The sequence below is a fragment of the Octopus bimaculoides genome, chromosome 19 (assembly GCF_046866305.1).
Source record: "Octopus bimaculoides isolate indiv1 chromosome 19, ASM4686630v1, whole genome shotgun sequence".
Taxonomy (NCBI): Eukaryota; Metazoa; Mollusca; class Cephalopoda; order Octopoda; family Octopodidae; genus Octopus; species Octopus bimaculoides.
Window position 1 is genome coordinate 2,139,756 of NC_142946.1, and position 13,521 is coordinate 2,153,276.

Consider the following 13,521-nt stretch of genomic DNA (forward strand, 5'->3'; position numbering starts at 1 on the left):
GTGGTCCTTCAAATTAATGTTTGGAGTGTTTTAATTTATAACTTTACATAATAAGCAAACCCATTAATGTATCACCACCACCACCACTACTAACATCACTGCCACCACCACCATCGTCTAATGTCCGTGTTCTTCCATGCTGTTGTGAGTTGAATGATTTTGAGAGGATCCAATGGGCCCAAAGACTGCATTGTGGTCCAATGTCTGCTTTGGCATGGTTTTCTACGACTGGATGCCCTTCCTAATGCCAACCACTGTCTCAATGTGTGTGCTTGTGCCATGCAGTTGTCTTTGTGCCAGTGGCACGAAGTAAGGTTGCTATGCAGCTCAAAAGACTAGCAATCTTTATGCATGTATACATGTGAATGCATGTATACATGTGAATGCATGTATACATGTGAATGCATGTATACATGTGAATGCATATACATGGTGGATGTCTACAGTGGAGTCTGACCACCTCTTGTACTCACACTTGAGATCAATCATGGCGTCTGATGTGGTTTTTTAAACCAGACAATACATTGAAAGGACAACCACACAGATTGCCAAACCAGTGCATAATGAGAAAATATTCTGAAAGCAAGGTACCCCTGAAACGTGAATACAAACAGAATGAAACGAGTTTCGTGTACATCAGACCATGGATTCCCGAGATACGCTGTTCTTCTGGGTTTGTTTCTGTTTCCATCTACCAAAACCACTCACAAGGATTTGGTCAGCCCGAGGCTATAGTAGAAGACACTTGCCCAAGATGCCACGCAGTGGGACTGAACCCGGAACCATGTGGTTGGGAAGCAAGCTTCTTACCACACAGCCACTCCTGCACCTTTATATACACACGTGTGTGTCTGTTATCCTCAAACACAAGCAGAGGAGTAGTGTGAGGCCATGGTTCTTGTTTTTGTTTTGCATTCTTTTTTTGTTTATTTAACTGGGTTATTCTAACCATTCATGCACACAACCTAAATAGGAATTCTTCATTACCACTTCTCATTTTGATGTTGTTCTTCCTCTACTAATCGGGAGCAGGGTGAGGTGGCGAGGGGGGAGGGGGCAGAGTTTCTTTTATTTCATCTGCCTAATACTTCTCTTTTCCCAAATAACTTCAATATATATAAAGATATATATATGTGTATATATATATATATAAAGATATATATATGTGTATATATATATATATATATATATATATATATATATATATATATATATATATACACAGAGTTTTTGCTTTCTCGTATACAAGCAAAGCCATTGCTAGGAATAATCACTGAAACGAGTCATTGTTGATGAGTCAATGTGAGGCCCTTGTATGTCTCTTGAGCCCAGCCAAAGATTTGCACATTCTGTTGCATAATGCACATAAGTCTTTGGTCAGCCTAGGGTTATAATAGAAGACAGCTGCCTAAGATGGATCCAATGTGTAAATGATCAGGAAACAGTAATGGTCACCTGTAACAGGGACAGGATAATGTGATGACCGCTGTTGTTGTTTAGCCCCAGGTCAGATCTCATCCTGCAGACCTGTCAACAAGAATATTCCAGTTATAACCATCCCACCATTTTTTTTTTAAGGAAGTAGCATAAAGATTTCTTCAAAGTTTCTTTTCCTTTTTGGCAGCAGAGTAAGGTATTCAGACCATGGTTATCCTAACTCTGTTTTACAGGGTGCAATGTACCTTGGACAACACTACCAAATGTATCTTTTGTTAAGATAGTAGTGTGTAGTGTAAGATAGATTTGGCTGCTATTTCTAGCATGTCAAACAGACATGTAGGATCCCCATTCTCTAGCCTTCACTGGGTGGTAGCGTTGCAGGTGTAATGCTGCTCTTGGAAATGCATGAATACCACAGACTCTCATGTTGTGTATCAATGTTCTTATGTTTCATGATAATTTATTGATTCAGCAATCAATACATCAACAACAACAACAGCAGCAGCAGCAGCAGTAAATGCTATTTTGGCAAACAAACATGCAACAACAATTAGTTTCCTTATATATTTATCTATGGCAGCAATTATATATGAATAATTAATGATGTTTAATGAATAATTAATGAGATCTAATAAAGTCGACACAGCTGGTGAGTATTACAAGTTGTTTAATAGACATACATAGAAACACACACACACACACACGTGTGTGTGTGTGTGTTGACAGTAAAATGTCAGCTTGGTCATAGATATTTGTTGGTCATAGTTATTTGTCAGTGGACAGAAGGATATAGAGTGAAGACAGTGACCAACAGGTAGAGCAATAGATAGACACAATATAGATTGTGGGCGGCAGTAAGACTGATAGATAGACAATATGCAGATGGTGAGTGATATTTAGACTGATTGATAGATAGACAGTATGGAGTTAGTGGTGGTAGGCAGATAGATAGACAGACAATGTGTAGATGGTGATGAGAAGAGAGACATAGATTGTGGTTGGTAGACAGACAGACAGACAAATAGATAGATAGACAGACAGTGTGAAAAAGGTCGACTGGTTGTTAGACCAATAGACAGACAAAGTTAACATGGTAATGGTAGTTAGACAGGCAGTGTGGAGATAGTGATTGCTAGTCTGACTGTTAGATAGACAGACACCGTGAGGAGATGGTTGTGGTAGATAGACCAAGAGATAGACAGACACCGTGAGGAGATGGTTGTGGTAGATAGACCAAGAGATAGACAGACACCGTGAGGAGATGGTTGTGGTAGATAGACCAAGAGATAGACAGACACCGTGAGGAGATGGTTGTGGTAGATAGACCAAGAGATAGATAGACCAAGAGATAGACAGACACCGTGAGGAGATGGTTGTGGTAGATAGACCAAGAGATAGATAGACACAGTGTGGAGATGGTGATCAGTTTAGGCAGACACTGTAGATATTGTGTATAGATGTTGAGTGTGTATATGCTGTGTTGAATGTATGAAGAGAGAGTGTGTAAAACGTTGAGTGTGTAGATCTGGGGCAGAGACGAAAAAATGCTGCGGATCAGAACATAACACACACACACACACACACACACACACACACACACACACACAACTATACAGAGCCCCCACCCCCACCCCGTGCACAAAATCACACCCCCACACATTTTAAACTGGCACAGAAACTTCCAAGCACACAAACAAAAAACACAAATGAATGCAAAGACACACCCATACACATACTCCCTGTCCTCCCTTCCTCTCTCTCCTTCTCTCTTTCTCTCCCTCCCTCTCTCCCACTCTCTCTCTCTCTTCAGCAGAGCAGAACTCTTATTCTCATACTTCAAGTTTATGAGTTACATTTATGCGTGACTGTGTGTTGGGGAGGGGGGAGATATGTGTGTGTGTGTGTTTCTATACATACATATATATATATATATATATATATATATATATATATTCATATACATATATATTCATCAAAATATGTATATATGTGCGTGTTTGTATATGCATGTGTGTGTGTGTGTGTGTGCATCATCATCATCGTCGTTGTCATCTAACGTCCACTTTCCATGCTGGCCTGGGTTGGACGGTTTGACTGAGGACTGGTGAGCCAGAAGGCTGCACCAGGCTCCAATCTCATCTGGCAGAGTTTCTACAGCTGGATGCCTTTCCTAATGCCAACCACTCCGAGAGTGTAGTGGGTGCTTTTTACATGTCACCGGCACAGGAGCCAGTCAGGCGGCACTAGCAATGACCACTCTCAAATGGTGCTTTTTACATGCCACTAGCAAGGGACCGATCAGGTGGCACTGGCATCGACCACACTTGAATGGTGCTTTTTACATGCCACTGGATGTCGTCGACCATGGATGTGTGTGTATATATAGGTATGCATATATGTATGTGCATGTGTGTGTGTGTGTGAATGATGAAGAAAGTCTGGAAGGAAGCTGGAAGTAGAGAGCATCCCCAAATAGCCAGAAGAGGAGCTAAGCATTGGGTAGTCTTAGTTAGAGGGGAAAAGTTAGGAACTATGCCAAACCATTTTCAAGGAAACTCTGTAATGCGATTGGCAAATTGAGTCAAAAATGTGTAGGGGCTTTGAGGTCCCTTTTTCCAACCTCTCAAATGGTGGTTCTGCATGGAACACACCTGGAATGGTTGGTAATAGGAATGGTATTCATCTGTAGAAACCAAAGCCAAAATACCGCTCAGCATTTTGCCCGGCGTGCTAACAATTCTGCCAGCCCACCGCCTTAATACTACTACTACTAATAATAATAATAACAATAATAATAATAATAATAATAATAATAATAATAACAACAACAACAACAACAAAAAAATAATAATAATTTCTAACATAGATACAGGGCCTGAAATTTTCATATCTCCTGCTTTGATAAACACAACACATATATTTATACCCTCCACCACACACACACACACACATATTTATTATATATATTATAATATATTTATATAATTATATATACAAAAATATATATAAATAAAGTATTATGATATATTTATATAATTATATATATATATATATATATATATATATATATATATATATATATATATATATATATATATATATATATATATATATATATAGGCAGATAAAAAGACAGACAGACAGACAGATGCCTATATGCAAGTGTGTGTGTTATATAAACAGATATTATATATTCACAATGTGTGTGTGTGTGTGTACATTTATTAACACACAAATAAATATTGGATGAAGTTATGCTTGTGTTGGTATGCGTGTATATTTTCAAGGTTATGTTTGTGTGGAATTTTGTCTAAATGCATTAGTGTATGTGTGTGTGTGTGTTTGTGTGCATGTGTGTATGCATACATCTAGTTGTACATATGTGTGCATATATGAGTGTGTGTATATGTATATTCAAATGTTTATAAATCTATGTTTCTTTGTGTGTGTATATATGGATGTGTGTAGGTGTGTGCTTCAACGTATATACTTGTGTGTGTGTGAGTGTAAGCAAAAGAAAAATGTTATTTCTAGAAAAGAGGAAGATATTTTAAACAGGAAGTTTGACAGAAACAGATGTTGTTGCTGAAATACCAGTGATAACATAGGGTTCGCTTTAGATAAATTCCTCAGCAAAGTGAACAAACATAATGGCTGTGTGTATGTACACAAAGGCCAACCATGCACACACACACACACACACACACACACACATACACCACATACATTACATGCACACCCACCTTCACACAGACGCATCCACATAGAGGATGTGTGTATGTATGTTTGTGTGTGAGTGTATGTATATGTGTGTGAGTGTGTGATGTACTTGACCTTGCCATTATATACATATACACACACACAAACACAGTACACACACACACACACGTGCATACATATGTATATTTATATGCACACATACATACACTCATTTACACACACATACACCACAAACAGTACACACACACACACAGCAGCAGCAGCAGCAACCAGCCTCTCCCTGTTGATCCATGAGTGTCTCTGAGTGTTGAAAAGTCAGTTGTGTAAAGAGCAAGATGGGATAGGCTGAATAAAAGAGTGGCTGCTACTGCTGCTACTGCTACTACCAATGGGAATGATAGTCATTATCAGCAGAATCGGTGGGATCCTATTTTACCAGCATTTTTCCCAGTGTTTTAATTGGACAAATAAGAATTAAGATCATAAAAATAACAATAGCAATCATAATAACAGCAACAACAACAATAATAAAAATAATAAGAATAATAATAATAAATAATAATAATAATTACTACTAATAATAATAAATAATAATAATAATAATTACTAATAATAATAATTACTAATAATAATAATAAATAAAAATAATAATAATAATAATAGATAAAATAATAATAATAATCCTTTCTGCTTTAGGCACAGGGCCTGAAATTTGGTAGGAGGGTTCAGTGGAATTAGATTAACCCTATTGTTCAACTGGTACTTAATTTATCGACCCCCAAAAGGATGAAAAGCAAAGTTGACTTCAGCTGATTTTGAACTCAGAATGTAATGACACGCGAAATACTGCAAAGCATTTCGCTCGGCATGCTAACGATTCTGCCAGCTGACGGCCTTAATAATGCATTTGAGACTAAGAACCCTACCTCTCTGATGATATTTGGAGTTGTGGCAAGTGATGGAAGTGTCATGGATCCACACTTCATTTGAGCCTGGCTTGAAGATTGGCCCAAAGGAGTATCTGGACATCCTGAAGAACTCTCTGTTACTTTGGATAGAACAGAAGCTTGGACTTGACAATGTGGTGCTTATCTAGGATTCTGCACCATGCCATGGGTCAATTGCAACATAAACCTTTCATGGTGAGAAAGTGCCATTTTTTGTTAGGGCCAACATGTGGTCTCCAGTAACAGCCCAGATCTCAACCTTCATGATCCCTTTTTATGGGGTGTACTTCAAGCAAGGACCAATGCTTCACCACGGAATAGCATTGACAGTGACTTCGAAGTTTGGGCTAGCTAAGGGTAAGCAAAGTTCTGTTGAATGACATCTTCCAACGGAACTCACCTTATCCTTGGTTGGCCAAAACATACCCTCGAAAATTCTAACTTAACAGAAATTACATAAAAGCACAATGAACTCAAATGTGCCACAGTCTGAGGATGGCAGAGCTGGCTAGAACTTCAAAGTCACTGTTGACACTATTCTTGTTAAAGAATGAAAATAGCTGTACTCTACCATATGTATTGAGTAATCCTGCCATTTAATGTAAAATTTCTTTTTCTTATATCATATATATATATATATATATATATATATATATATATATACACGTCTCTACCTCTCTCTCTATCTATTTATATAACTTTATACCATTTCCTTCTCTCTCAGCAGAGTGTCACCATCTCTACAACTGCTGCCGTCCCTGCCCACCACCACCAGCAATGCCATCACAGTCTCTTGAGGGTCATACGTAACATCATAGATCTAAGCAGAGTAAATAATGTTCTACAAGCTGCATGTGTCATGTTTTACACACACACACACAGAAGCACAAACACACACACATACGAACACAGACACACACACAGTGATACTATCTGTCCCAAATATTTGTATGGTTTTTCAATGCAAAACATGTTTAAAGCATGCATTACTTATGGAACATAATGTTTTGTGTGTGTGTGTGTGTATGTGTGTAGTCATGAGTGTATGTGTGTTTAAATGTGTGTGTAGCCGCGTGTGTGTGTGGATGTGCGTATGTGTGGCCGTGTGGGAGGCATGTGTATGTGACCGTATGTGTGTGTGTGTGTGTGTGTGTGTGTGTGTGTGTGTGAGGCCATGTGTGTATGTGTGGGCGTGTATGTGTAGCCGTGTGTGTGTGTATGTGTGTGGGCCTGTGTGTAGCCGTGTGTGTGTGTGTGTGTGTGTGAATGGCCGTGTGGGTGCGTAATGGTGACTTGTAAGTCTTTCAGGTTTCCAACAGCAAAACATGTTTACATTCTGCCTTACCTCTGAGACACACTTGTATATATCTTAATACATTATATGTGGTTGGTCATGGGAGGAGAGGAGGATAATATGCTTATCTGTCATCACATACGAACTCTATACATGAGTGTGTATGTGTGTGTATGTATGTGTGTACATACATATATATGTATAAATATATATCATCATCATCATTTAACGTCTGCTTTCCATGCTGGCATGGGTTGGACGGTTCAACTGGGGTCTGGGAAGCCAGGAGGCTGCACCAGGCCCCAATCTGATCTGGTAATGTTTCTACAGCTGGATGCCCTTCTTAACACCAACCACTCCGAGAGTGTAGTGGGTGCTTTTTACATGCCACTGGCACAGGGGCCAGAGGAGCTGGCATCAACCACAATATGATGGTGCCTTTTATGTGCCACCAGCACAGAAGCCAGTCAAAGCAGCACTGGCATCGATATATATATATATGTATACGTATGTGTATAAATGTATATGTATACATATGCATATATCTGTAAATATATAGAAATATTAATATTTCTAAGTCTCTCTAAAGGAGACGACGGCAGCCGTACTGGATATTAATAGTTACCGCCAAACCAACATGGCAGCATTCATCCTATTTTTTGGACTGCCATGTTGGCTTGGCGATAACTATTAATATATGTATATATTATATATGATATATATGTATTCTACAACAAGAAGACAAACCTCGTTTCCCCAGCTTGTCCATTCAGGCCAGAGGTTCCTTGCAAATAATTCTAAACATTTTGGATTGTCTGGGAGAAATTCAGCCAAAATATCTGAAGAACAAATGGAAACATTATGGTCAATATTTATTAATATTATCATTTATGCATAATTAACCACATTTTTTTAAAAAGGGTAGATTTAACATCTTCACATCTTCTACACTATGCTTTGATCAGTTTTAAAAATTAACCATCATCAGATGGCTTATTCCTGAAAGTATATTGGATAGCAGCATGTAAACTTTATTTGGAAATGCTCGGTTAATGATAGAATTACGTTATTCATCCAAAGTTCTGTTCTGTAGCAGTGTCAGCCAGACAATAAAAAAAAAAACACTAACTGACGAGACATAAACAGCAGACATAACTCTCTTTTATCATCTTCATTGGAGGTTGTTGTATTTTTTTTTTCATAAAATATAAATAATGTACACCTAACAAAAAATTCAGACAATCCATGCTACATTTTTATTTTATTTTTATTTTATTTTTATTTAAAACTTACAGAAGAAAAAACAGAAACTGCTATATGGTCAAGAAGACTTTTGTGCAACCCTGCTGTTCTGGTTACACAACCCTCCAAACCATGAATGGGATAAACAAACCAAAAGGTGCAAAGACAACAGACTGACCTGTTAATGGTGGTTTCTTAGAATGGAGGCTACAAGGAATTGTGAGGACGACACGAGACTCAGGAAGGGACTTGGGACTGTCGGGTGAACAAGGATCATCATTTAGTCCAGCAGGGTTACCCTTTTTGTGCCGCCCAAGAATTAAAACTTCGTAAGGTTTCTTGTGTGAGGAATCCATATCGTTGACAGGTTCTCCACTTCTGGTTAGCTTGGAAACAAAAATGACAACGGCAAAGGTCAACATCTTGGGGCACAGAGGAGAATAAGGAACAGAGTGACCCTATCGGACCCCAAATATTCTGCATGCTTTATGTTCAAACCAACCAGATCTGACCTTTCACACCTGATGGTGACGATGACTTATAGTGAAGCAGAGTTACGACCAGATACATTCCAGCTGTGATTATCAAGTGTTTTATTCAGACACAAGGTACTTAAACTGCATGTAGGTACCATAACTGAGGTACAGTACCCTGAACTACATCCATGGTCAAGACACTTAACTGCCAACCGTCCAGTCTACCTAGTTGTATGTAGGTACCACCGTGCGAAACGGTTCACCACTCACACTACCACTGCAACCACAACAGCCACCATCTATACCACCACCACCACCACCACCACCGTATTCATTCCTCTGCTGTAAACAAACATCTTGAGAAATGCTGAAGACAAAAATGAGATTTCAATAACAACAAAATCTTTGTAACATAAACACTGATGCCTTCTTCTTACCACCACCACCACAATCACCCCTCCACTTTCGTATCTGTAAGTATGTATATATGTATGTATGTATGTATATGTATATATATATATATATATATATATATATATATATATATATATATATATATATATATTTTTATATATATATACACACACACACACATATATATATATATATATACATACACACACACATGCATATATAGATATTTTATATATGCTTTGCTCACACACACATACACACAAATATATATGTGAATATGTGTGTGTATATATTTATATATATATATATATATATATATATATATATATATATATGTCATTATTTAACATCCATGTTTTATGTTTGGCATATATGCGTATGTGTATAGCCTCAAGAGACTTCATTGTCCATCAATCTACATACACACACACACACACACACACACACACACACACACACACCAATACACAGGGACAGAGCTGACGTCCCTATCTTGAAATATATTCATAACCTGACAGAGAAAACTGTTTTGATTTTTTTCCTTTTTATTTCTCTTCCTGTCACTTCTTTTGTACTTGTACACACACACACACACATTTATAAATAGATGATCGAGGAGGTATAATATTTCTGAGTGAGTACAGTATGTGTATGTGTGTACAATAGCTTATTTCTGTTTTAAACATCACAAAAGATAACTGTCATTTATGTCACATACCCACTCTGTGTGTGTGTGTGTGTGTGTATGTGTGTGTGTGTGTGTGTGTGTGTGTGTGAGTGTGTGCATACGTGTGCATTTGTATGTGCATATGTGTACATATGAGCATGTGTTTGTGTATGTGTTCATGTGTGTGTGTGTGTGTGCGCGTGTGTGTTTGTATGTGTGTGAGTGTATATGTGTATGTGTGTGTTCGTGTATGATCATGTGTGTGTGTGAGAGAGAGAGAGAGAAAGAAAGAGACAGCAAGAGTGAAAATATCCCATGAAATAGGGTCCAAGCTAGTCACTTACAGAGTGAACCAGGTAAAACAAGGGGTCTTTACCAATGGCTTGCATCAAAGAAGCAAGGGTCACCATGGATTGTTACAGGGAAATGAAGACAGTAGTTACTCGGTTTTCAAACAACTCTGATCACAAATAAATCGTGCTTTAGAGAGAGAGAGAGAGAGAGAGAGAGAGAGAGAGAGAGAGAGAGAGGGGGAGAGAGGGAGAGAGAGAGATAACAAACTGTCTATTTGTGATCAGAGATGTTCGTAAAGTGAGGTATTACTGCATGAAATGAATTTGAGAAAGATAGAACAAAATAACAAGGGTTTTTCTTCCTAAGTGTAGGAGGCCTTAGCAAAATGCAAGCTATTACACATAATATTTGTTGATCTACAGAAAGCCAGAGACAAGGTACCACAGGGTACTATACTATAGAATCCAGTGGTCAGTAGAAAGACTATTTGTAGATGAGTGACCATGTGAGAATTTGGTCAGTCATGTTCAGAAATTCTGTCAGCAAACTGAGATTTGTTAATAAGAGCCATGAGAGATTCTGTTTTTAGATGTCTGACCATCGGGGCTGAGCCCTCAGCCATGATCTTCAAGTGTCATAGGTACATAGGAAAGGTCTGGTTTCATCACATAGCAGAAGAACCAAACTGTTATTAAACACACACACACATATGAGTGGCTATGCATCTCTCAGGCCTGAGAATAACCCTAACTCCCTTCTCCTCATGCCTCTAGTCTCTGAAGCCTTTTAGAGAATCATAAACAATACTCTTTCTCCTCCTCTTCCTCTTTCTAATCTTTTCATCTAAAATCCATTAATTTAGGTTTTGAGTTCAAATCTCTCAAGAGTCAAGCTTACATTGCATTCTTCTGGTGTCAATAAAAAAAAAAAACCAGTGATGTACTGGTGTCGATATGATCGGATGTATCTCTTCCTACAAATCTGTGGAATTTGTGCTCACAGAAATTATTATTATTATCATTATTCTCTTCACATCAAAGAATCTGTTACATGGGACAAGAATTAAGTTTGTATGTGTATGTATGCATTTGTGTTAGTAGGGTATGTATGTAGGTAGGTATACATACATGCAAATATGTATGCGTGTGTGTGTGTGTGTACATGCACACTCACAAACACACACACAAATATGTACATACATCCCATCTTTAGTAGATGGAACATAAAAACTTTGATGAAGTGAAGCTGGAATCATTGAAGCATAGTGAAGTGTGTGTGTGTATGTGTATAAACAGAGAGAGAGAGAGAGAGAGAGAGAGATAAATTGGTATACATATTTATCCATCTTTATACACACACATATATTTATGTTTACACACATGTGTGTATGTATATATGCGTGTCTAGGGAGGGTAATAACTATTTTTCTTTAATGGAGTTGGATATATAAATGTTATTAATTTCCCTCTCAAAGCAAAGAATTTGCAGACATTTTCAGGAAGAAAAGTCTGGGAATCTGAAGAGGATTAATCTCTGGAAACCAAATAGTTGATGGTGTAGCAGAAATGTCAGTCTGAGAGTGTATCGCAAACACATCTGATTCTAGAGTTCCAAATATTTAACATGTCAACCGTAAATGGTTTAACTCTTCCACTAGCAAACTCTTTGATGCCAGTTCTGCAGAAATGGTACAAAGACATCAAAAAGAGAGCCAATGTGGCTTATGAATGAAATTGCTTATGAAAATGGTAATAGATCTGGTATTTAGAATTTCTTAAACAAACTGGAATCCAGTCAGGTAAAAGAAATATACTGCTTAGATACAAACAAAAAAATTATTCTTAATAGGAGTCAGAGTGGTTGTTAAGGTTGCTAGAAATAACAGTCACATCTCACTCTGTATTACAGATTGACTGCATTGGATAATGTGGTAATGGTCTGTCAACAAATAGGAAAAAGAATGGATGGTCATTGATGGATTGCTTCTGATCAAAGGTTTACTCCATCATGATTGACCTGGAGGTAAGAAACAACAACTACTACTACTACTACTACTACTACTGCTACAAGTCAATACTATGATAAAGAAAGCTGCTTATTAATTAGTTTGGACTATGTAACTTTTACTAAAAAGAAAAGATAATTTTTGAAGTCTACACTGACTAGTAAATTCTTAAAAATTCTAATTTTAATCCATTGTGAGATTGTATTCTCTTTATCTCCTCTTTCTCATCCACTCTGTGATTTTATTTCCCAGACATAGCAGTAAAAACATTTCTTTAAATTATAAGTCCAATCCAATAATAATAAAAAACTGTAGACTGTTACATGGCTAAGTTAAGACATCATAATATCCGCTTTCTTCATAAGTTCTACCACTGTCTTTCAGTGCTTCTTGCTATTACTAAAAATCCATTTATTGAACAAGAGACACAAAAGGAAATTAGATGCAACATGTCGGAGAGAAACTGCACACATCGGGAATCAAAGGTGCAAACATCATTTAACAACTGTGTGTGCATGTGTGTGTGTGAGTGACTACGTGTGTGTGAGTGCGTGACTACATGTGTGTGTGTGACTACATGTTGTGTGTGAGTGTGTATGACTACGTGTGTGTGTGTGTGTGTGTATGAGCGTGTGCCTCTGCATGTGTGTATATGTGTGTGTGTTGTTTTCTGGTTATTAAATTCTCTTCCAAGACCCTGCTTAATCCCAAGTCAACCCGGGTGCAGCAACCTACGAGCAAAGCCGTTCCAGCCATGACCATCTTGCCTTCATCTACATCTACAACTACATCATCCGTGCTGCTCAGTAAAGTGTGAGATGAAGGCAGTTTAGCTGCTATTTCTAGGAAGTCAAGTGTCGCATCAGAAGAAGTTGTTGAGCCAACAATGACCATGACAATGATGATGATGATGATGATGATGGCTGCAAGATCAGCAGCAGCAGCAGGGGTGGGGGTTAGATACTTATCTGCCAATAATGTTCCTTTCAATGGAATTTTATAAGAACAGACCCAATTGTCTA

General features: G+C 37.9%; 1 protein-coding gene across 3 annotated transcripts in view; it reads right to left on the reverse strand.

Moving 5' to 3' along the window:
* Nucleotides 1-13,521, reverse strand: part of LOC106880387 (N(6)-adenine-specific methyltransferase METTL4) — an 84,154-nt gene that overhangs the window by 4,085 nt on the left and 66,548 nt on the right. For all 3 annotated transcript variants that reach the window (XM_089366430.1, XM_014930299.3, XM_014930297.3), the window contains 2 exons: nt 8,822-9,029; nt 8,149-8,240 (listed from right to left, as the gene is read on the reverse strand). In XM_089366430.1, coding sequence (XP_089222556.1) covers nt 8,149-8,240; nt 8,822-9,029 — 300 coding nt within the window. The remainder of the gene's footprint in view (nt 1-8,148; nt 8,241-8,821; nt 9,030-13,521) is intronic.